Source organism: Aspergillus welwitschiae (assembly GCF_003344945.1).
Source record: "Aspergillus welwitschiae strain CBS 139.54b unplaced genomic scaffold BDQ94scaffold_4, whole genome shotgun sequence".
Taxonomy (NCBI): Eukaryota; Fungi; Ascomycota; class Eurotiomycetes; order Eurotiales; family Aspergillaceae; genus Aspergillus; species Aspergillus welwitschiae.
Genome location: NW_020798698.1, coordinates 445,604 through 458,741, shown reverse-complemented (window position 1 = coordinate 458,741; position 13,138 = coordinate 445,604). Strand labels below are relative to the sequence as shown.

Below are 13,138 nucleotides of genomic sequence, written 5' to 3'. Positions count from 1 at the left end.
ATTGACCTTCCAGATATGGTGCTCTTTTCCAGTAACCTGCGCATGAGGTGACAATTCCTAAGGTATGTGTTGGGCCGATCCTGGCCAAGGGTTTATCTGATGCCACATCTTGATAGGAATCATTTACAGGGACTATCACAGGAGCCAAGCCGTGAAAAACACTGAAATTAACGCCACTGATAAGATTGAGCATTTTACCGAGTCCCGAAACCACGGCTTACACAGCTTTGTCTTATGCAGCTGTTGTGATACGTTGCAGACCCCTCTTCTGACTATCGTCTTTTGCATCTTCCAATTCCCTTTTCCGTCTCTCTGCTGTGTGCTGCTGACGCACGAGCTCGAAAACCCGGCCTTGATAATCTGCCCTCTAATTAGCTTAGAGTAACCTGGGCATATACTAGTTGATGTCACACAACTTACATGAAACACCGCTCTCCTTTTCTGGGTTGAGGATGCCTTCGCTATAGATGCCTTTGGTGAGGTTGTTTTGAGCTTTCTCACATAGTTCATAGTCTTCCATGGCCACCTGCCGCACAAATTTGAAGTATTCGTCAAACTTCTCGCCAGACTCCATATGATAGTAGTCAAACTCCATCCTCGTCACGTTCGGATCATCTGTTGGACATACTCGGAACGAGGACATTCCCCCACCATAGACGTTCAGAGTGCAATTGGGGAAGAAGTAGAGGAATAGACCATCATCAGGCTTTTCCGGGTCTGCGATATGCTGCGAAAAGTTCTGATGATTGTGCACCGCGTACGAGGTTGGCGGGTAGTATACGGAGAATGACGGGTGAGTATATTGGCAATGCAGGCATTCCTGGTAGCCATCGACCCTGTCGCGGAAACTAGGTCAGGGGGACATGATCTCTTTCCGAACACGAGGTAGAGTGTCAAATACATAGTCTTCCAGTTAAACCGCCCCTCGTATTTTATGCTGTGTCTGTAAGGGAGCTTGGTAAAGTTCACCCTCTGGAGTAGTGGCTCCAAGTCTGGGAAATACTCGTGGAAGCTGGGCGCCTCGTCCGAGAGAGTAGCGAAAACGAGGCCTGTCGGCGTGACGTGGTGTTTTAGGGGTCGCTCCTAAATGATTTTCAGCAACAAGGGACTTGATAGACATGTTATTTCTCGTGGGTTTGAACGAATTTCTAGTCTGATGCATATGAAGATGCCGAGCTCACCTACACTTTTCGCGCAGATTACTTGAATCTCGTCCTGTCCAGGAAACAAACCCTCCCCCGAGCACCGAACCACATATAAAGGCTGCTGAGCTATCTCATATTCAACCTTGGCGCCTATATCACAGAATCTGGTGACAGGACCGACAAGATACCATGACTGAGAACATTAGTGCTCGAATACCTTCGAGGATAAGTCGATCGTACTTTCAAAAATACCGCCCTCCTTTCAAGCTGATAGAGAGGCTGGCTGCAATACCAGGAGGCTGGCAAAGTGCGCATAAGTTCGGTCATTGCTGAGAGTTGAGATAGTCTCGACGCAGCTTGTCCATAAACTGCATGAAGCAGCGGTCTGGTATTTATGGATGCCGGTGTCCAAAGGCAATCAACCCTGTCCTCATGGAGTACATGGAACCATTATCCATTGGATAGCGAATCATTTCCTGAAGAGGGTATGAAATCCCGTGCATTAGTAGAGAAGATAGTATAAGCTAGGTCCTTTGTACCGGCGAATGACTGAAGGCCGGCAAGTCAGATGAAACCGGTCCAGAAGCAAGGTTGGGGTCCTGTCAGCCAGACACGTAGGATTGTCCGGACTAGTTTGGTCATTCTCTGCTTGACGTGACTTGGGGCAAGGGAGCGAGGTCAATAACAGTCCTGAAGTTTTGGCAAAATTAAGCCAAGGTAGTACTTTTGTGTGCAAAGTATCAGGACTAATCAAGCCCGACACCTCCTCCGTACCAGTAGTATTGATGAATGCCCAATCTGAGGACTCTTTAGAACTTCTTATTACCGGAAATGCCACATGGAAGGCCGATGTCAAAAAATTGGATTTCTCTGGGCGGAAAACTGAGCACCTATGGGTAGTACTTCTATTCTTAATGGAATTGCTACTAAAAGAAAGCATTTGCTGATCATGGTTGGTAGGTTACCTCCCTCTATTGCCACGCCCGTTGCTCAACATAAGAAGATAACGCTTTTCATATGTCGGTGCAATTTTCTCCTGAGAATAATACATGATTATTCCATTGTCCTTGCGTTGATTAGGGCTGCTGGAGTCCCCCAGCCTGCGAACTGTTGAGTGATTACTGCGATGTCAAGCTCAAATAGTACGTTATATGGCTTGGAGGGACCCGTCTACTTCAGCGCGTCGATCTTGGTATTGTGCATATTGCTGGCGATGACCATATCTACAGTTTTCGACACCAGCTTTGGCAGGACAGTAGGAGCAAGTGAAGGAATACCGCGTGGGCAACAGAATTCTTTTGTTATTGGATTATCAATATGATAGTTTCGCTGCTGCCTGGGCGATTCAGTCATCTATTTTATCGGTGGCAACGATGGAGGTGCTCAGTAACAAGGTAGTGTTGACCTACATAACCAAACAAGCACCGCATTTCAGGCAGACTGTTCGATATTCTGTGCAATAAAAACCACTTGCAAGGTAAGTTGAATACTCCCTCTGGGGTGATTTGATAAAGTGAAGGCGATCACATGGAAGCGGTGGACCCCACGATTACGTCGTGACCAGCGGTCGTGACTTGCTTTCTCTCCGCAATCATCACTTTGCCGACCGGCGCTGACTTTCCGGGCATTCCAGAGCAGCTTCAAAGAAATCCAGTTTCAGACCCAGTCCGCATTATGAGCAAGACCTAATAGTTTAGCCCCTTGGAAAAAAAGTCACTTCTTCGCTTCCTCCATTCGCTATGGCAGGCGACGGAATCCAATACACCCCTCCTCCCTCGCCGCCCTCGCCGACGGCGTCGTACTACGACGTCAGTGACGATGAGGAGGATGAATACAACACCATTTCTCATTCTACCTCACGCAGAGGTGTCAAGCTTCTGTTTTCTAAGAGCAAGGTAGGCTTTTTTCCAAGCTGGCAGAAGGATTTCCTCGCTGATCCATTCGATTCCGAGCATTGCAGGTCTACGTGCATCCAACTCCTTCCTCGAAAGATAACATCCCCGGATTTATTGCCCTCGTCCAACAAAAGCCCCTCCCCCCTCTTAGAGATACTACTTCCGGAAACTCCTCCTCGGACATCTCTTCCTACCTTCTAGCATGGGTACCCGAATCTTCTTTGGGTGATGCCTACAGTACCTATGTTAAAGTCGACCTATCCGACGGTTCTTCCCCTCCGCGACAGAAATACCTGGTGCCCGCTCTTCCGACGACGACAACCTATAAGGACCCGATCGGGCTCTACGCGTTCGCAGTTCCTCTGTCTGAAATTTATTCACTCCTTGTGCGACCTCCAAGTCTGGGGTGGTGGTTTGGGAGTCTTGTGATCAACACTCGCGCAGGCGACAGCTTCCCCGCGCTGTTCTTCCATGACACGGAGTGCGAGTCTACGATACTGCAGAAGAAAAAGCGAACCAGGGAGAGTTTTGATCCCTTTGGTGAGGATGGAAATGTCTTCTGGGGCGGGGATGAAGTTCTGCGATGGCTTCGGAAATATGCTGAGGTCCAGCGCTCGGCCGTGGACAATAGTGTATATCTGATCAACCCATCGGATGAAGATCGTATATCATTTGGACGACCTCTAACTGCAGATGGCTCAACTGTCAAAGCTCAAGATCAACCGGCTGCCGTTGCTCAGGCCAGCGGAAGCGGCCAACAAGATGCTGGGATGGACCCTTTTGTGAAAGCACTCAAGGAGACAAGGTGGAAGGTCCTTGAGCAGCTGAGCAAAATCACAACCTTCACAAGGCGCACAGCTAACGAGTTAGCTGACAACCCTCGGATACCCCCACAAGTCCGCCGTCTTATGAAGACACCTGAGATTCAGACTTTACAGGACGAGTTTGATAGCGCCAGGCTATACTTAGCACGGTGGGCCATGAGCATATCAGAGCAAAGTGAACGCGAAAGAAACCAACGTATATTTACTGCACAAGATGTTCTTAACATGGAGAATAGTTCTGTTGGGGATTTCGAAATCCTTGATCTTGAGACAGGTACCTTGTCTATCCAGGACCGTCGGAAGATACTCACTTTGAAAGAGTGGGAGGGTTTCTTCGACCCGAGTACTGGACGGCTACATGTAACCGTTGACGAAGTCAAGGAAAGGATATTCCATGGCGGATTGGATCCGAATGATGGCGTCAGGAAAGAGGCATGGCTCTTCCTTCTAGGGGTATATCCGTGGGATAGTAGCCATGAGGAACGGCAAGCATTGATGAACTCGAAGCGGGATGAGTACATCCGGCTTAAGGGCGCCTGGTGGGAACGGATGATTGAAGGCACGTCTTCGGCGGAAGAGTATGACTGGTGGAAAGAGCAAAGAAACAGAATAGGTGAGTTTGTCTGCAGCCTAAGTACTATGCGCCTTTACTTACAAATGCGCGCAGAGAAGGATGTTCACCGCACAGATCGTACGATACCCCTGTTTGCAGGGGAAGATATCCCCCACCCAGACCCGGATTCGCCCTTTGCGGATACCGGCACGAACGTGCACCTCGAACAGATGAAAGATATGTTGCTCACGTACAACGAATACAACCCGGATCTGGGCTATGTGCAAGGCATGAGTGATCTTCTGGCCCCGATCTATGCTGTCATGCAGGATGATGCAGTTGCATTCTGGGCATTTGTTGGCTTCATGGATAGAATGGTAAGCTCAATGGCAGCTAAACCTACTTCTTTATATGCTGATATGTGTGCAAAAGGAACGGAACTTCCTCCGCGATCAATCTGGCATGCGTGTGCAACTTCTCACTCTAGACCACCTTGTTCAACTCATGGATCCTCAGCTCTATCTCCATCTCCAATCCGCTGATAGCACGAACTTTTTCTTCTTCTTCCGGATGCTCTTGGTCTGGTACAAGCGCGAATTCGAATGGCCAGACGTCTTACGTCTCTGGGAAACATTATGGACCGATTACCTTTCCAGCAGCTTCCACCTTTTCATCGCCCTTGCAATCCTCGAAAAGCACCGGGATGTCATAATGGATCACCTGAAGCAGTTCGACGAAGTCTTGAAGTACAGTAAGTCAAACCAACAACCACTTCCATAGTACTTATAGAACCATCCCTAACACCGCCCTCACGCAGTCAACGAACTCTCCAATACAATGGAACTCGTTCCGATCCTCACACGCGCCGAATCACTATTCCACCGCTTCGAACGAGCCGTCCAGGCCATCGACAAGAAAAACAACTTCCCTGCACCTGCCGCCCATCAACGGAAGCCCACACAAGACTCCTCCGCTAGCACAAACAATAAAGGCAAATCACCCCAACGACCCCAAAATACTGCCTTCAGCAGTGGCGTCAGTGCCGGTCCCAGTTCAGCACCTGACAGTGAAGGAGAAACAAAGGTGGTCTCCCCGGAACTGAGGGAACTTTTTCACAAGGACATTCCATGGGCACGTAAATCGCCTCCGAAACAGCAGCAGCACAAGCAGCAGGAAGAGCCTGCGAAAGGAGAGTCGTCATCGTAGAGAGCAATAGCCTCCACCTACTTTGTTCCTCTCCTTTTTTGATTCTCCATTGGCGCCTATTTCCAAATCACGAATTATGACTCGTTTGTTATGTTTTGTTTTCTCAACTCTTCCTCATCTGTACCATGTAATGAAATGATTGATGGACGTCTATCTGGATATCTGCTCGTTCGAGATTCGTTTGATTTGATTTGGTTTGGTTTGGTACGGTATGGTGGCGTTTTACTATTATCTTTCGCGTACTGCGACTACTACTACTACTGATTATCTGGGCAATGCATCCATTTCCTTACGAGTATCTCTGACATTAAGAATCTACTAAACTACACAAAACGGAACATGGACAAAAGTAATATCAACAGATTCAATATAATCCTCACTATGTACTAAGTAAGTTATCAAACAAGCCAGCCAGTCAGTCCTTCTTTCTATCCAGCAAGAGGACGGACGGACGACATCAACAACAACAAAAGACCCAAGCCTACCGAAGGGTATCTACATACAAATCAAGGGCTAAATATAATAATAAGTGAACACGAACAAACGGACACAGACAGATACAGACAGGAGTCACGAAAATAGAACGGAAATGTGCCCGGTCAACCAGGACCGAAGGTGGAGAAATCATCTCTTCCAAGATAGAGGAGAGAGAGTAATGAGAAAAAAAAAAAAGTGGTAAAACAAGAATGAAACCCGCTGATGCAATGGTGGGAAAAGATGAAGATGGCCAAGACAGAATGATGCATGTCTTTGATGAAAAGGAAGAATGTGAAAGAAGAGAAAGAGAAAGAAACCTTCGCCCGATAATGCAACCGAAAAAGAAGGAAACGGACAATGCAGCTGTCTAACACTTTTAGTACCCCGTGTCCAAACCGAGAAACCCAGGAAAACGGCAAAACGCCAGTACTAGTAGACAATGCAGGCGAGAGGAGGGGTGGAGAGAGTGTGTGTGTGGGAGAAAGAGTGTAGATCAGGTGAGCGTATGGAAGGATTAAGATTAGGGTGATTGATTGTAGGTTTATCGTTTTGCAAGTCCGCGTAGTGCGACGCGTCTGCTAGAACCGGCCATTCCCAGGTCGCTGATACTTCTCGACTTGGGGATGGTTGGAGCCTTGGCTGAAGCAGGCTCCGGGTCCTGGGATGACAGGCCATAGTTATAAGGCCTTAAAGACGAGCTCCTCCGAGCTTGGCCAAGGACATCTTCAACCCACGCCTCACTCTCTGGGCTGATCGAGACATTTCTCGACCGCGGCTTCGGCCCTGCAAGGCCGAGTGGAATTGAATGAGAGTTGCTACCTGCAGCAGTGGTGGAGGGAGAATACGATCCGTGACGGAACTCGCTCGCTGAAGAGGCAGCGCCCATTGAGGCATTGGATGAAGCTGACAGTCTTCTGCGAGATGACACAGTCGACATAGGCGAGTACGAGGCAGTGAGCGAGTCGCCAGCTGCCTGCGCCGCCCGGAACTCGGTTACATCCGACACGTTCGAGGTGCGTCTGGTTTTGCGCACAGCCAATGATGAAGACGGCCGATTGCCGATGACAGACCGCGGCCGGGAGGGAGTGCGACGCCCACTAACGGAGTACGTGGGAGAGGTACGCGTGGACAGGCCCTGGACTTCAACACGAGGGGTATCTGAAACATGCCGGCGTCCATGGTGGATGGCATACTCCCTCAAATATTCAGCCAGGTCTGCCCATCCACCGCCAACTCGAACCATAACGCGTTCTCCATTCTCACCCACTGACCGAACAAAAAGTTTGGTCGGGGCAACCTTTCCACCTCGATGGAGGTGGTAGAGCTTCACAGAGCTCTCCTCTGGGGCGTGTGCATGCGAATATCTCCTGCGCGAGGGCGCAGCTGTCAGGGTCAAGGAGGGGGTAGGTGTGCTGCTACGGGACGGTGTTCCCTGGGGCGATATGGAACGGAATCGTTCCCTAGCCTTCAAGGGGATTGACGTCGCCGCAGAGCCCGCATCGAAGTCTTGACCATCAGCTGACATCAAATGGATTCGAGCAGGAAGGGTTGACAAGATAGAACTGATTTTCTCGTCCAGGTGATCTTTGGGTTTCCTCAGCTGTGAGCCTGGGGTGGATGGTCGAGATCCAGCCCTGGAAATAGCTGTAACCGAAGACGTGTCATCGCCAGATCGGGTGTTGGATCTATACGCCCCGATACTCTCAAGACTAGGATGCGAAGTTAACTGTCTCCTCAAGCGATTGGTGCTGGAGTGTACAGGCGGCTCCGACTGCAGACCACTACGGTTTGTATTTTTCGGAACAGAACCCTTCTTGTGCTCCCAGGCCTTGGACAGAACTTTAGCGGTGGTGCCATTGGTGACCGGTCTAGGGCTTCCTTGACTTGGTGCATCCAAAGGCTGGGTTGCAGCGCGCTGTGCGCTGTTGGAGGGAATGGCGAATTTGCTGATGTGTGCAGGCAACAGTGCCTTTTTCTGGCCCAGCCGCAAATCCGCATACACATCCGTGGACTTCCTGTTGGAAGCGACGCCATCCATATCACTACCGCTTTCGTCATCGTAATTCATCTCCAGCCTTTCGTTGATGAAACGCTGCAAGGGAAGACTGAGGTTTCGATTATGGGCGAAATTGGCACGTGGGGATGATTTTTGGTTATCCAGGCGGAGTAACCGATCTTCTCGCAACGTGTGGTCGCTCCCAGGTGGTACTGGATCGGATGACTGATAGCCATCCTGAAATGGTGGAGGAGTCTCAAGCAGCAGAGGCGTTCCATTGGAAGAGGATGTACGGGGCTCGTGAATCTCAGGGCTGGAGACGAGTGATGGATAATCAGAACAAGACGAATCAGTAGACGTGCGCCGGCCTCGAGATTTGTTTTTCTCCTTTTCAGAAGATAAGCGCCCTGGTCGAGACTTCGATAGTTTGATCGGACTCTCCAGAGGCTTTTTGGGTGTATTGCCACCATGGGACTCTTGGTGCACGTTGTTCATAGAGTGACTTGGGGGCTGCTTATCATTTTTAGAGTTTGCCGAGCGGGCAGGAGACTCAAGAACAGCATTCGCAGGTACCAATTGACAAGAGTCTCTTCGGTTGCCTGACTGCGCAGCAGGACTATCATTGGAAGTGGTTTGGGCCGCCACACTGACTGGGCTGGCTACTTCACTCTGAACAAGAGTGAGCTGCCGTTGCTCGCGGCTTTCAACCACGGGACTAGTGCTGTGGGTGTCTCTGGATACCACTTCGTTATCTGCGGGAAGCTTTTCCTGTAGGCTGAGAGGCGACTGGGCTGAACTTGTTCGTCGCCGTACTATCACACTACCTGCGTCCGATGACTGTGCGTCAGGGCTAGCAGGAGCCTGCAGATTTACTTCGGGCGAAGAATGACGAACTGCATCAGATTCCAACGATGGCATTACATCTGCGCGCCCATCCTCAAACAATGCAGGCGCATCTGTAGCCATCTTGAACGGGTCGGTTAACCCTGCGTCGCGAGCCTGGATGTCTAAAGAAGCCCGTGGGGTCACTTCTTCAAGTGTGCTCGGACAGGTTTCGCATAGGCTGACAGATGGCATGGTTGTGATTGTCTGTTGAGGAACAAGCGAGGAGGAATGATGCTCGGAATCAGGGTGATCAGGAGTCGAGTCATTGCATGTGCTCGTCTCGTTGCTAGTCTCCGGTTCCTCCAAGGACTGGGTAGCCTCCGAAGTGACAGGTGGAAGCGCCCGAAGTTCATCGGTCCGGGTACCTGTCTCTTCTAGCCCATCGGGAGAAGGTGCAATGATGTTGACCGTGGAGCTAGATGCCAAGGGTTCCTGTGGAGGGGTGATGGAGACAGTGCTTTCAACAGACTTGATCAGAGAATCCGTCGCATCGGATGTACCGGAAGATGCAAGGTTTTCGTTCACACTGTGAGCAGCCGGCATGACGGCCGGTTCGGATGCCGTTAAGTTCTTATCATCCTGAGCGTCACTTGGGGCAGACGGTTCGACGGGACTGCTGACTTCTTCCTCGGCAATAGTCTCCATGGGGAATAGGTGGCCAGCCTGTGACACAGGCACGGACGTGTTGAGGGCCAGTTTGTCGGTGTCTCTGATCTCGGGTGGTGCCTGTGCCTGCGCTGTCTCCGGGGTATGATATTGGGCATCCTTTTCAGCAGTGGCAATTGTTCGTCGCCATTCGTTTTCGACAGTACGTCGTTCGGCTTCCATAACCCATGTTCCGAATTCTGACTCGATAGCCTCCAGATCATCAATCCAGCTCTCGGGAAGCGAGTCCTCGCGTCCTTCAAGCGCATCGAGGACGCGGTCCAATTGTCGACCAGCAGACACGACAGTCAGTTCTAAGGTGGCCCTTTTGGCATGGTAGTTAGGGCGAGAGTACAAGGGACCATCTTCGTCAGGAAGAGTGGGTGACTTTATCAAGTCCAAGGCAGAATCCAGTTCGGAACGCGCCAGACGCAGTCGCCTGAGCAGTTCAGGTATCTGGCGCAGAACCAACAATCGGACGTCCCACGTAGACAAGAGACTGTTCAAGCGCGAAAGAAGCGGAAGAGCGCGGAGAATGGTGGCAGTGATGACGGCCGTGAAGTCACTGAGTTGGACATAGCTGAGTGGTGGAGGCACCGATAAGGTGCTATTGGCTGACGAAGGCCGAGACCGGACTGGAATGTGGGCATTGAGAACGTGCTCTTTAAGCTCATCCACATCCAAGACATCCATGCCATCGCGAATCTCCTCAATCCGCTTTTCATGCTGATCTACTACGGCTTTGGGAAGGCTTCCGCAGTACTCCTCAGCGGCAGCGCCGGGAGGGGGTACGAAGCCCTTCCCTAGTTGAATGTCACTCCGTTTCGGCCATTCCCAAGACTGGACTTCTTTATACCATAGATTGAGCTTCTGGGCTGCAATGGCTGCGCGGATACCGAGGGCGCGCTCTGCTGGGGAGACTTGCGAGATACTTTTGGAGAGGATATCGTGGGCGGCCTGTTCATTCCGGGGCACGGCATCGGTTGCGGACAGCGCTTGGAGAGTTGATTCGGGGGACAGGTTGCCGAGTAACGGGTCGAGATTCTGATAGTTAGGTACCGCCGGACGGCCCGGCGATTGGGACCGCGCCGTGGACAGACGAGTGGGTGGGTGAAGGGGGTTGACGCGACTGCTGGCCATGTCGGGATAGAACGGCAAGCTCCGGGAGAACGACGGCTCCCAGATAACCGGGTCAGGTCAGTCGCGGAATAATCAATAACGGGTTCTCAATGATGGGGGTCGAGCTGTGGTATCAAGTGTAAAAGAGAGTGAGTGTAGCTGAAGAGCGAGCATGCTGACGCGATCCCGCCAAAGTTATATAAAGGTGACAGCCAGAAGGTCGGGAGGGTGAGGGGGATTTGGGATGAGCTGGTACAATCGCGATCACCGGATGGACAGTTGCGGAGGTGCAGTGAATGAATCAGTAGGTTTATGCCGGAGCACCGTGACAGAGAGGACACCGGGGGAAAGGTCTGACAAAAGAGTGAGGAAGGGAACTAGGGCGAGAAAAAGAAAAGTGAGGGAATAAGAAGTCTAGAGGAGCAGAGTTTCGGCGGATGATGATAGATCACACTGCAGGGCCTCAAAACGGCTGAGGGGAGCCCAGGGCGAGGGAAAGTTGGGTGGCTGCAGGAAGAGCCCGATAGATAGATAGATAAAAGAACGAGGGTGGGATGATTAGGATCGGAGAGACCAGCTCAGTTTGGGCCCAGATGAAAAGAGTGACGAGACCAGTGGCGACGATGATTCGAAGACGGGGATATGCAGAGGTGAGTTGGTGATGGCGTGGACGGAGACGCGCGGGTTTGGCGATGCCAGAAAAAGGGTGGAGCCGCCGCCAATCGATTAAGGGGGAAGACGAGTTACTAAGTTAAGTATACCCAGCAAATGCCAATTAGCTGTGGATTCCCGTTGGAAGCCTTTTATTTTGGTTCTTTTCTTCATTATTATCTTCATTATTATCTTCATTATTATTATTATTATTATTATTACATATTACTTAGTCGGTTAGCATCATGACTGTGCTGGCCCTGTGAAATCGGCTACTAATTAGCCTCACCAACTGCCAACTGTACTACTTCCCTTCTTCTCCCCTTCTTATTCGCGCCTTGTTTTTGTCGAGACTAACGGAGGAATAATCCTTCCCCCTCACGAAACGAAAGCAGAGAATATTCAGAGAAATCTCGATCGATGCAGCATTGGATCTCAGGTGCCCATTCTAGGAGGGTGCCAGCATTTCAAAATGCACTTTTCCTGTGCGACATACTTACAGTACAGAAGGGAAAATCTCCCACCCCCTCCTTAATGTCTCACACACGAGGCTCCAGTCCCATGCAGCAGAGAAGACACATTCCCCTCGGAGTTGATGCGGGTCCCTCCCCCAAAAGATCCGCTCTCTGACTTTGGTTCTGTGTCCGGTCATCAGAATAAATGGCCGTGCCTCTTTTTTATCCGCTGGTTCCCGTTGGTAATCAATTGGGTTGACAATCCATGGGAGTGCGGCCCCAAGTGGTCGTGCACGATGAACTGACTTCGACCGCTTGTCAATAATCTCTTTTAATTCTTGCTTCTGATTGCCCGAGCGCAGAGTTTATCATACGGATAGCAGATCAGTGATCGACCCTCCCTTGCATATCGTATCTGGCTTGTTATTGGAATTCGTGAGCTACCCTGGACTATGTCTGTGTCCTCCCTTCCGTGCACATCCGCCTACCCACGTACCCAAACACACCCACTTGTGTCTTGCAGCCGTTGAAGTGGTCTTACCTTCTTCCTCTATATCCGAGGTTGAATCGCGGTGGCCAGCCACTTCTACTCGTCCATTGACGTGTACATCACTACTACTATGGATGTCGTCGTAGACAGATAAGTACCAGGCGACAAGGCAACCTTGACCTTCGTGATCCTCGATAGCAATCAAGGACCAGGCAAGGATCCGAAAGATAGGCATGACCAAGATATACACAGGTCAATCGTGCGACAAACAAACAGACCCCCGGAAGTATGAACAGCAGATGAACCCAAAATACAATCCCATTAACAGGGATACTAACACCCTTTGGTGCCTGGACTTCCCCTCTCCAAAGGGAGCAAGGGACGGACACCCGTCCGTGATCCCTTGAGATTGGAAAACCTAACCATACAGTAGTCTACCATTGTGTCAGTAAGGATGAGACATGTAAGGAAGATGAAGCAATCGAGGAATGCTACGAACCACGTGGGAGACATCCCATGGAAACATGGATTGCTACTGTTACTTCAGGGGGCGCACAGGACAACAGTATCCCACTGGCCATTTCACTAACTCGACATCCGCAAGGAGTAGCGGGAGAACAAGGTACCTTGCGATTCTAGCACACGGATCAAGTCTAGACTCTACGTACTCTAGAGTTATGAACCCAAAAATAACAAGGTTGGTTCACTGGAAGTTGAATCTCAGTCTAAGATGAAGTCGATGAGGCGCTGAGCGCCACCCCGAAGTATGCGGAGATATGTCCGTAAGAGATGAATTG

General features: G+C 50.5%; 3 protein-coding genes across 3 annotated transcripts; 1 reads left to right on the top strand and 2 right to left on the bottom strand.

Annotated features, from left to right (window-relative positions):
- Positions 1-232: 232 nt before the first annotated feature.
- On the bottom strand, positions 233-1,472 carry BDQ94DRAFT_166630 (aromatic ring-hydroxylating oxygenase subunit alpha; the record flags this gene model as incomplete). The annotated part of the gene is made up of 5 exons (XM_026770595.1): positions 233-360; positions 421-836; positions 902-1,083; positions 1,186-1,338; positions 1,386-1,472. The coding sequence occupies 5 exons, from the start codon at positions 1,470-1,472 to the stop codon at positions 233-235; spliced, it is 966 nt and encodes a 321-aa protein (XP_026630459.1).
- A 991-nt stretch (positions 1,473-2,463) lies between these two features.
- On the top strand, positions 2,464-5,984 carry BDQ94DRAFT_136431 (GTPase-activating protein GYP7). The gene is made up of 5 exons (XM_026764857.1): positions 2,464-3,040; positions 3,106-4,477; positions 4,532-4,794; positions 4,850-5,168; positions 5,235-5,984. The coding sequence occupies exons 1-5, from the start codon at positions 2,885-2,887 to the stop codon at positions 5,621-5,623; spliced, it is 2,499 nt and encodes an 832-aa protein (XP_026630458.1). The 5' UTR covers positions 2,464-2,884; the 3' UTR covers positions 5,624-5,984.
- Positions 5,985-6,641: 657 nt separating this feature from the next.
- On the bottom strand, positions 6,642-10,766 carry BDQ94DRAFT_166628 (GAS2 domain protein; the record flags this gene model as incomplete). The annotated part of the gene is made up of 1 exon (XM_026770594.1): positions 6,642-10,766. One exon carries the CDS (start codon positions 10,764-10,766, stop codon positions 6,642-6,644), a length of 4,125 nt encoding a protein of 1,374 aa, XP_026630457.1.
- Positions 10,767-13,138: the final 2,372 nt, after the last annotated feature.